At 30.6% G+C, this 12292-nt stretch overlaps 1 protein-coding gene across 1 annotated transcript in view; it reads left to right on the top strand.

The window, feature by feature from the left end:
• The first annotated feature begins 3037 nt into the window (after positions 1-3037).
• Positions 3038-12292, top strand: part of LOC100164070 (alpha-N-acetylgalactosaminidase-like) — a 10473-nt gene continuing 1218 nt past the window's right edge. Inside the window, exons 1-6 of the mRNA XM_029486273.1 lie at positions 3038-3046; positions 4394-4588; positions 5779-5953; positions 6773-6867; positions 7620-7781; positions 10820-11017. Coding sequence (XP_029342133.1) covers positions 3038-3046; positions 4394-4588; positions 5779-5953; positions 6773-6867; positions 7620-7781; positions 10820-11017 — 834 coding nt within the window. The remainder of the gene's footprint in view (positions 3047-4393; positions 4589-5778; positions 5954-6772; positions 6868-7619; positions 7782-10819; positions 11018-12292) is intronic.

The raw sequence follows: 12292 nt of genomic DNA on the forward strand, positions 1-12292 counted from the left end.
GTTTTGATCTCATCGTTCCACCATGGGACTCTTGGTTTGGTGTTTTGTTTTATATGGCTTCCGATAAATTTATTTGCTGCATTGGTTATTATGTGAGTGAATGTTTCAACCATTTCATTGGTGCTTTGTTGTAAATTATTTGGTAATTCGTTTGTTTCTGTGTCCACCATTTTTTCGAATGAAGGCCAGTTTGGTTTTTTTAAATTCCATCTTTTAATTTTGTTTTTGTTTGAGTTTCCTTTCCTTGGGATAAAGTTAATTTTGATTGGTATGTGATCACTGCTTAGCAAATGAGGTAACACTTTCCACTCTAATCTGTGTGCTAAGGATGGTGGGCAGAGGGTTAAATCTATGCAGGAGAGGTTTCCGTTAGCTATGTTTATGTGGGTGGGGGATGCGTCGTTTAGTAGCGCTAAGTTGTCTTTTTCCAGCAATTTTTCAATTTCTTTGCCTCTGGGGTCAGTTTTGGCAGAGCCCCATAGTGAGCTGTGTGCATTGAAGTCACCGAAAATTATATATGGTGTGGGTAGTTGTTGAATTATTTGATCAATGTCAGATGAGGAGAATTTTTTTTGATTTGGGAGGTATATATTACATATTGTAAGTTTTTCTTTCAGGTTAACTTGGACAGCTAAAACTTCTATTTCGCTTTGGATATTTATGGTTGTGTTTGGAATGTAAGATTTGATATATATTGCTATCCCTCCGCTGGCTCTGTCTGCCCCTTGACGGTTTTTGCTATAGCCGTTGTAATTTTTGATGGGGGCTACGTAGTTTTCTTTAAAGTTTGTCTCTTGGAGGCATATTATTTCGGGATTATATTCTTGTATTAGGAATCCGAGCTCATCAATTTTTTTGAAGAATCCATTGAGATTCCATTGGATAATATTAAGATGTATGTCTATCATGATTGATTTTAGGTATGTTTTTATTTTGGTTTGTTATGGCAGGAATTTGAAGGGGTTGGTTTGAGAATGGTTACTGTAGCGGAAGGGATTGAAATAGAAGATTTAATAGTTTGGTGATTTTGATTTTTGTAGCTTTATCGCTTATCAGTGGTCTGACTTGTTCAGTTATTTTTTGAAGTGTTAGGACGTCTACGCTGACTTCTTCACACAGAGTATGGATATTTATGGATTTATTTGTGAAGTTCTCCATTATGTATATGTATTGGGAAAAGGATATAGGAATTTCAATATTATTTGAGAAGAGACCTTCGACTGGTTTGAGTCCTTCGTTGAGTTTAGAGTGAATGTTTTCAAGTGAACTGCTTTTTTTTTGTTTTTTGGTTGATTCAAGTGAATTGCCGGGTTTTTTGTTTGAATCTAAAATTTTTTCTCTTAAAGTTTTGGGCTGTACGAAATTATCATTAACCTGTTGATCGATATGGTGGGTGGTGGCTGCTGAAGATGACGAGTTACTAGGCGATGGAGGGGGTCTTTTGATTTGTTCGTTTGGTATGACTATATGTTTATTCGGTTGTATTGGTTTTATAAGGTTTAAAACATCTCCGTTGTTTGGGGTATCGTATATATCTATTTCCGTTAAACTTGTATCATGTGTGTCATTGGATATTGAATGTTCCGCAAATTCTGTTGTTTGTCTACTATTATTGTTGACGTAGGTATTTTTAGGATTATTTTTGCAGGAGTTAGAGGTATGCCCGGTTTGTTTACATGTATAACAAGTAAGAGTGTCGTCATTTATAAAGATTCTGAAATCGGTGTTATCGAATCTAATAACAATTGATCCGGGAACATTTGCGATATCATCGGGGTGAATGTATACCTGGCGACGGAAACTGCTTATATGTGCCAGTTCGTCTTGAAAACCGGCTTTCAGAAAGGTAATTTGCGATAGTGCTCGGATGCCGTTTAAAATTAAGTATTCGTTGATTACGTCGTGCGGTATTATCGGATGAGCATTAGAAATAATAAATCTTTTTGCTGGGTTAACCAAACGACGAAAAGGAATTTGATGTTCGTTTATTGTTATACAGGAAAAATTTTGTATTAGTTCATCAACGGTGCATTTGTCCGTAAAATACACGCAGAAACGATTGTTAGAAATACGAGATGCAAACGATATTTTTTTTGTTGATGTAATTTTGCCGAGGGCTTTTATGTATTCTAATTGAGGTATGTCATTGATAGTGTTTAAAACAATGGCTTGTTCTTTTTTTGGAAATTGAGTGTTGGCAGTGGTTTCAGCGAAGGTTTTTAATTGAGATGTAGATTGTGTATTTTGTTCTTGGGAATTCATGATTGATAAAATTGCCGTAGCAATAATATCAGATAGTTGCACCGGTGTGCGCTGGCGGCTTAATTAAGTAATTACGGGTCAAGATAAGAAGTTACATACCTGCCCAATGGTTGCTGTTGTGATGATATAAATTATATACTGCTATCGGAAGCTAATAAATTCGTAACACACATGCGTCTTGGACGGAGGTCAAACACGTACTGGTAATACTATTGTTATTCCATTATTTTTATTTTTATTATTACATTTTATTGTTAAAGTTTGATTTTATAATATCACTGATTTCAGTAGACTACCCTTTAAAATACTAAAAAAATTACTATCTTCATTGCCCCCAATCACCCAACAAAATAGTGGGCCGGTAAAAAAGTATTTTCCCGGGCTGGTCCGAAATTCCAATCCGTCCCTGATTTCAGTATTATAGCCAGAATTATAGCAGTTGATTCTCTGGACGATTAGCAGATTAGTTATACTGTAGTATATTCAATCGGAATCAAACTCTGAATTTAACTAAAGCCGGGGACTTGCGCGAATATATTGAAAATAAATTTGACATAATATTAGGAACTATTGTGTATCTACTATCTACCTATTAATTGTATTAAAAAATAAAAAAATGTAAATTATATATTTAAAATATTATTTTAACCTTCTGTTGAAAACAATTATTACAGCTTAAAAATGTATAGTGTTTTCATCAATTAGTCGAAAAATAATATTAATAATTACAAAAAATATTTAAGTTCAACATCTTCAACTATGAACCAATAGAAAGATGTTTCGCGTTAGCAAGAATGAAATTTAATCAGAAATAACAAGTACGTACTTAAAGCAGATTTTGAAGAAATTATCTCTGAAATTATCTGACTATCGACTGTGAAAAGTATCCCGACGAGTGTATCAGGTAATTCGATAGAAGTATTTCGATCCATCAAATCAAATTTTGGCCAAGTAGTTTATTAATTAAAAGTGCTTAAAGTTTAGAAGTATAAAGTATATAGAGGACCAACATTTTCACTCCGCTCATTAATGCATTAAAATACTTAGGTATAATTTATAAGTCATAACTCATAAACTACTCTTCCAAAATATGATTTACATCTAAATACTCCAAAAAATATTCTGCTTAGTAATAAATAATAATGAATTATAAATAAATGTTATCATTACAAATGTAAATAAATTACAACAGTAAAAAATATTTTACAACTTAAAATTAATTTTAAAAATATCTTAAATTACCTTAAATTTTTTTAAATAATGTATATGTCATATATACGTATACGTTAAGTAGATCACTCTGTATAATATTTTATAAAAGATTTAAAATTAACGATTTTCTCAAAAACCTAAGCTACCGGCCGAGTGAACACAGTTATGCAGAAATTAGAAATAATAAAATATACAATATTTTATAATTCATTTATATTTATAGTACATATACCTAAAAGACTCTAATAGTACCGAATGGCGGACAAAATGGGAGGGGTTGAAAGGGCGTTCACCCCTCCCTTGGGCTGTGTTGTATACGTTATTTTGATATTTTTATATTGGGCCGAAAAAAGGTAATATCATTTTTGAAAATTCACCCCTCTCCGTGGTGTGAAAAAATGAAATCATAAATAATGAACATTTATAAACTAATATTAGAGAAGCAACATATTTAGAAATATTAAAAATATAAAATTTATTCAAATGCTTAAAATTTCTTATAGTTGTTAATTAAAAACTTATGTTATTATAATATTATAGAATATAGGTAATAAACCAGATTTTTCATTAACAGATGACATCAGCTGTAGCCTCTAATAACAAGATATGTTAAAAACTAAAAAGTATAAAGAGACAATGTTAAATAAGTACCTATATTTATTAACTAAACTCCATTACCTTAATGTGTTAATTTTATTTTTTGTGAATTATACACTCTTTTTTCGTATTCCCGATTTTAATTTTTTATTTTAACCTACTAAAATTATGTTTTTTTCGGAAACTTTCACACATTTTCCGTTAACAATAGCTTATCATTTTATATTTTTATATTTTTCAACTTACATTTTATATTTTTAATCATAAAATGAAATAAACTTTTCACAATATTATGCATGATGGAAAGATATATATTTAGAAGTTTAGAACTATTTTTTTTAGTGAGAAACTGTTTATGAGAGCGGCAGATTTGCTGGTCAGCGAAGGCTACGCAGACTTGGGTTACGAATACGTCATTGTGGACGACTGTTGGTTGGCCGCGAATCGATCAGCAGACGGTATGTTAGAAGCCGACAAGAAAAGATTCCCAAGCGGCATCAAAGCTCTGTCAAACTACGTAAGTAATGTTCCAAGTGTAAATTATAAACACTGATATTTGATTTATTTGTAAAAGTAGGTATTTACAAATCTCAACAAAAACACTCTGTCAAACGTTTCCGCTCTTATAACACTTTTATAGCAGTTTTTTTATATTAAGTGTTTTTTTACATAGTTTGGCGGAGTATTTTTGTTAGGATATCACTCATTTTTTGTTAATACCTTATTATTTGTAAGTCATTGTTACGTGACTAGAAATAAGTAATAACGTGCTCTAAGATAGAATATTATTAAGTAATAATTTTTTTTTTCAAACACTTTTTTTATTATTTAAAAATATATTTACAATCTATACTACTGGTATAATGAGTAAGTGTGGTGACATAAAATAACGTTTGACATAGGAACATTAATTGTAAGTAGGAAGGCTCCCAGCAGTGTCACCTGACAAGAAATTTAAAACACTTTATTATGGTAGTAACAGTTGAGTACGCGACAAAAAATACGTGATTTTAAATTTAAATAATATGATATCATGATTGAGAGTGAATGCTGCCTAGCAACGAGAGCAGTGGGGTGGATAAGCGGCGGATCGGGAAGACAATATTATTATGTTTTACGATATTTTCGTCGCATATGCGAAAAATAGGACTTAAAAGTACTTGAACATTTTTGGTTGTACTTTTAAGCCATCCTACCAATCTACTTGCGAGTTCCTCGGTTCCCATCTGCACAATATTTATGATCGATTGATACCTTATATGACCTTTTATGTTTAGCCGTTTGCCCTCTAGAAAGATTAGCATAAATTAGCACGAATTTTCAATGGTATAACTTATCAAGAGACTCTTGTTAACTCTCTGGCTCCTGTTAATATACGTTAGTGGCTACTATATAGCTTTTTATTTTTACTTAGCTTCGTGCCACTACCATAGTACCATTGCGCTGGATATATTTAAATTAATATAATATAATAATCCAGTACTATTTCTAATATTATGTATAAAGTAATAATGTATATACTAGCATATCCGTTCTAAATGAGTATGATCTGTCTTTAATATAGTATAATGTTATAATTTATATGTTATAATATGTAATGTTGAACAAATAACCACCAAGGCATATATTATACAAAACGTTGACAGGCTATTCGGCGCGTCACGTATTACATTTTTTACGTTATAATATAGTAATGTATTACTACAGGTACACTCGAAAGGACTTAAGTTCGGTTTGTACCAAGACTTGGGCTCAAAAACGTGCGCTGGTTTTCCTGGCGTGTTGGGCAACGAGGCGAAGGATGCCAAGCGATTCGCGGAGTGGGAAGTCGATTACGTAAAACTCGATGGGTGCTTTTCGGACGTCAGGGACATGGGCAAAGGTACCCTATAGCCTATATGATACTGTTTGGATTCCGATACATAACTAAGAACGAAAAAGAAACAAAAAAATTATCCACGATCCACCAAAAATAAACGCCTATATAAATCATATAAATCATAAATGTGACCTAACGTCTTAACCTATCATAGAGGTAATCTTAAATAATATAATGACTAACCATAAACCTTAAAGTTCATTATTGAGGGTATTTAACCTACTTACTAAATATAGTTTAGTACGTAGCTGCAGTGTCGAACGCAGTGTATGGGAGTTGGGGGATCACCCTCCGCCACTAATTTGTTTTTCCTGCATTCGCCGCCGGATCACAATCGTACACGCATTCGTCTTAATAACGCATAAAAAATAGATTTTAAGTTCAGAAGAATCCATCTTAGTCCTTTATTTTAAATATTAGAGTAAATTATTATTAACCTAATATCAAATTTAAATCTAAGAATATTATCCGGTCCCTACATAAACTTTTCTTAATTCTAATTATAGAAGGTATTTTAATTTTGAAGCAAGTTATGAGCAATTTACAAAAAGTAACTATTAACTAGGACGTCATCTTAACCTCAGTACATATTTGTTTTAAAATAACTTATAAACGAGATCTTTGATATAATATAATACGTACAACACTACAACCCACAGTTTTAACATTTATCATCTAATCGTACGAGTTAAATGCTTAGTTGGCAGCATTACTGACTTACTGCAGGTATCTAATAATACATGTCACATGGCGTATAATTAATAGTCATAACTTATAACATGATATACCTAGTATGTACATTGTACATTTTCTACGCCACAGGTTATGTTGAATTCGGAAAACACCTGAACAACACTGGGAGGCCCATAGTTTACTCGTGCAGCTGGCCAGCGTACCAAGAATTCAAAGGCATGAGGGTAATTTTTGAAAAATAATAATATAAATAACATGCATTTAACAGAATTATTGTGTCGTTAAATATATATTATAAAACAAATGGAAAAGTTAACAGTTTTGCTGTACAAATGTACAATCGGAATGTAGAAGTAGAATGTACCTACCTACTACCTCAGCATTGAGTAGTTGTACGTCACTGTAAATTGTAATGTATGTGTTAAATTTGAAATAGATGATTAATCATTGCACACGAAAAACAGTTCTAATTAATTTCTAAACGGAGACGATACTGAGCGTCTGAGCCTGTCATATAAATATAGTGCTATTAATTTTAGTTTTAAAGTAATTTATTTTACCATTAGGTAGTAATAATATTATGTAAACTATTACAATAGGCAATAGCATACAATATTAATCTACATGTTTTGAAAATTTCATCATGTATATTATAAAATATAATAACACCTATAAGCAAAAGTTTCAAATCCTAACGAAAAATATTTTTTAATTTTATTAAAAGAACTAAAATCGTTATTCTTCGTTTGGACATCGACTTTCGTCCAAATTTGAACTTCAAATGTCTAAAGAAAAAAATCAAGTATATATATATATATTAGATTTTTCGCTTCCAGTATGAACTACTTATGAGTAAACCTAGTATTAAATTTCCAAGCCTAAAAATCAAACACTATACATTTTTAACTAAAAATAATTAGCAAATTTTTTTGATTTCGACTAATTCTGTGAAAATTTAAACTTCAAATGCTTACAGACCGATTACGCTTCAATAGCTGAACACTGTAACCTGTGGCGTAACTATGGAGACATTGACGACTCGTGGAGCTCCGTTATGGACATCGCCGATTATTTTGCCACGAAACAAGAATTCTGGGCTCAATACGCGGGACCAGGACATTGGAATGATCCGGACACTGTACGCCGCGCCGTTGTATCTATATATATTTTTATCATTATCATTATCCACAGCAAAGTAAGTTTTTGCAATAAGTTAGCGTATCTGAGTGACTGAGCAAATGTTATATTCAACATTATTTTATTCTGCAACGATCCACGAACGCTATCGGCTTTTCACACAGACATGTATTTAAAGATTTGGCGCCCTATCTGTGTACAGGGTGATTCTTTTAAACACTCATTATTTCAAAAAGTATTAATGTTTTTGAAAATATTTTTTTACATAGTTTCAAGTTGTTAAAAAACAACGTTTTTATTAATAAATTATATTTTTAAATATTTTTTATCCTTATAATTTTTTAATTTTTTTGAATGACAACATAGAGTTTTAATTTCTTATTACAAAGCAGAATATTTCTATATTCTATATCCTATGAATATGAAACTTGGTCAGTATAGTTTCGTTTTATAATGCAGTGAGTAATGACCCACCAGTGGCGCAATCAGGATTTATTCAAGGGGGGGGGGGGGGGTCCAAAAAAATTTATTAAACTACTGTTTTTCTGTCCTTTTCCTGAGTATATACATACATTTCATTTCTTAATAAACACAATTTGCCAAGTTTAAGACCAATAAAAAAAAAGGTGGGTAAGTGGATGTCGCTCTGCTGTACAGTAGGTTACAAGTGGGTCACTGTAATGGATTAAATTTGAATTCAATGATATAATATCATTGTATTAGAAAAACGATTCTGAGCAAAAACGGTCAGCCAGCCTATGTTATTACTAAATATATCTGATGATATTATTGTGAATAAAGTAATTTATATATAACCTATTTACGTGGAACATTGTTTTAAATTTTTAATCCTTAGCTATGAAAGTTGAACATTTTATACATTTTTAACTAAAAATAATTATTAAATTTTGAATTTGATATATTTTGTCAAAATTCGAACTTTGAATGCTTATAAAAAAAAAATTTGCCGTGTATTTTCAATGTTTTTCAACTGTTATTGTAACAATATATCAGGAGCCTTGCATTACATTTTCACGCTTTTTTACCCAACAAATACATTTTTATTGATATTTATAGAAAAAAAAACTAAAAAATTGAAAACTGACAAATGTCCGTAAATAGCTAAAAAAAGAGTCAAAATGTTATGGTGTATAGAAAATGAAAAAATGAACATTCAGTGAAATTTCCATGTATTTACAGTTATTCGTTTTTGAATTAAAATGAAATAACAAAATCCGCTACGTGAGAAATGGAGTGAGTCCAATCTTGTAAAAATATGAAATTCAAACGCTCATAAAAATTTAATTTGATTTGATTGAAGACATTTTTTTTTTTTTTGATAAAGATAGACAAAATTATGAATGATCTTGTATTACATTTTCATTTCACAGTTTTGTATTAGGTAATAGATCACGATCTTTTAAAAATTGTATACAAGTTTCGTCATTAAAAATAATTTTTCTATTTAATTCACTCAAAGTACTCTTTTTATAAAACCATAAATTTAAATTTAATGAAAAACACAACTACAACGTTTGATCTCGGCGATCTACGAACCCATACTAAATTCTAAAATACAAAATAAATTTGAAATTCCTAAAGAAATTATAATATAATATCGATACCGTCAATACGGATTACGGTAGATAACGTAGATACGGTAGATAGCATACGACACCGACAATTTGTTGGTGGATAGCATACGACACGTGTGCCCATTTTCAAATCTTAGAGTTAAAAAGAAAAAATTTTATGAATTTCTAACTCAAAATAATTTGCAAATTTTCGTCATTTTTACGTAATTTGTCAATATTTGAAGTTTAAATGCTCATAAAAAAAAAAATGTGACTATGGATTTTAAATTTTTTTTATCTGCCTTCGAAACAATATACTAGGAGAATTCTATTAAATTTTCAAGCCTTTTTAACTAACAATTAAAATTTTATTGATATTTATGTAAAAAAAAAAATAAAAAAATTGGAAACCGAAAATGTCCGTAAAGAGCTCAAAATAAGTCAAAATATTTAGAAAATGTTATGGTGTATAGAAAATATTAATATAAACATTCAGTGAAAATTGCATGTGTCTACGGTCATTTGTTTTAAGAGTTGCACCAAAACCCAAAATCAATTTTCTCGAAAACAGATTTTGCGTAAGAATTCCTGTTTTTCCTTAATTTTTCATTTGTTTTTCACTGCGCTTTTGAAAACTACTGGACAATTTTTACTTTTGACACCCCAAAGTACCAACTAGATTCACTTTCCTATCAGAAAAGATATTGTTGAAGAAAATCTAAGCATTTTTACTGTCCTAAAAGGTGATGACTGACACAAAAATAAAAAATAAAAAAATAAAAAAAAACACACATCAATACATTTATTGTTTCACTCAGAATCTAAAACACACAATTATATTATTTAAATTTTTAAATTTAGATATACAATGTATGTCAATTAATTATTATCGGATTCGACGTGTTATCAACAAAGTACCTAATGTCCAAATCTAATCTAATAACTAATAATCAATCTAATCAATAAATTTCGATGAACATTTCACGGAACCTTTTAAAAATAAAAATAAAACTATGATATAAGCCAAGGGGGGGGGGTCCACCCCCCTGGGTTCGCCACTGTGACTCACTAAAAAGGATTTTCCAAAATTTGCATTTTAAAGAGGTTCTCAAATAAGAATTTTGAGATTCACAGTGGAAATAGCATTTTTTTTTGTATATAAATGGTTATCATTGATTACTAAGACAGATGAGATAAAATCTGACATCGTACCTTCTATATTTTTAGAAGAGTATACCTAGAAATAACTATGTTTAATAAATTAAGGTGCAGATCTAATAAATAATAATTATGATATTAATATTTAAAAATGGTATTGAATTATAACGATTATAACTACATACCACAAGAACATACATTTAACATTTATCAACAAACATTTTTTTAAAAAATCCACATTTAAAATATTGCAACCTAGGAGCCACGCCCCTCTGCAACCACCTAAATACGAAACAACTTTTCGCAGCTCTTGATTGGAAACTTCGGCCTGTCGTTCGATCAAAGCAAATTGCAAATGGCCATTTGGGCCGTGTTGGCTGCGCCCTTGCTCATGTCCGCCAAGTTATCTGCCGTACGTCCGGAGTTCAAAGAAATATTGCGGAACAAAGAAATCATCAAGATCAGTCAAGACACTATTGGCGTGCAGGGCACTAGAATATTCAGGGTGAGTGCTTCTAACGTTTATCCAACTATACTTTTATGAAATCAGGCGCGGTTACAAGGGGAGGGCTATGGGGGCTGAAGCCCCCCCTTAGACTAGGACTTTGGTACTTAATATTTCCGGATATTTCAAAAAATAAGAAAGACTTCGTACAAAATAAGTAATAAGTACATTTTTTTTGTTATATAGGTACGGTACATATTATATTAAAGTGCTATAATACCCGACGTGAAGTGTAGGTAGAAAATGATATATTTTTAATATTTTGCCATAGTTACGCCTTACGTGGTATAAATTTATTGTAATAATTGTTGGCTAACGTATGTCGATTGTCTTAACGTCGATACTCGATAACTATCACTAATTAGCAATATACATTATACGATATTAAAAAATATATCTTAATTTAAATGTTTACATACATATCTGTGTAAATTATTGGAATCTAGGAAGGAACGAACAATTTTGTTATTTCTCTTTAAAAAAAGAACTAGTTCATTTTCTTGTTCTTTTTTTATAAAAAGGAATTCGTTCCAGGAATCCATTCCTTTTGGAACTCATTCCTTCCAAACACTGCCTACTACCTAGGTAATAAAAATATAGGGCTTTATAGCACCTCCAGTTTTGTCATTGATAATAGTGGCAATTGTTAAAAGTGTGTAATCTCCATTTTTAAAAAGTACCTAAAACATAGCAAATTTTTGAGTTCAGCAATGCTGGCAGTTTTGTGAAGTTAGAAATATCAAATAGGTATAGTAAATTAACCTACTTTTTTTTTTTTTATATTAATTATAAAGTGTTCCTGACATACATTATACAAAGTCATCTAACTTATTGATAAAATAGAAACAATATTTAACATTTAAACAGTTGATAGGGGTAATTAACACAGATATATACTAATAGTATTAGTATATATCTGTGGTAATTAATTACAAATAACTATCAAACCAAAGGTAAGAACATATTATCAATGTTTTCTCTTAGGGTTTTAAATATATTTTAATTTTTAAACATAAAATGCAAACCCAAAAAAATGTGAATAAATTCTGATAAATGTTCATTAACATTCAGTAACCTCATCCTTTTCTAGCATTGAATTTGAAAAAATAAATATTCAGACAATATTTATAGTTATTAGTTCACGTGTTCGTTGAGTTCGTTCACAAAAACAATTTTTACAAGTAACACATATTCTAAACATCCCCACAAAGTAAAATGTGGTGATGAATAACCAAAAGGTAATATACCAATATAGGCAGTGGCGTACATACGGGG

This window comes from Acyrthosiphon pisum, chromosome A1, assembly GCF_005508785.2.
Source record: "Acyrthosiphon pisum isolate AL4f chromosome A1, pea_aphid_22Mar2018_4r6ur, whole genome shotgun sequence".
In the NCBI taxonomy this organism is placed as follows: Eukaryota; Metazoa; Arthropoda; class Insecta; order Hemiptera; family Aphididae; genus Acyrthosiphon; species Acyrthosiphon pisum.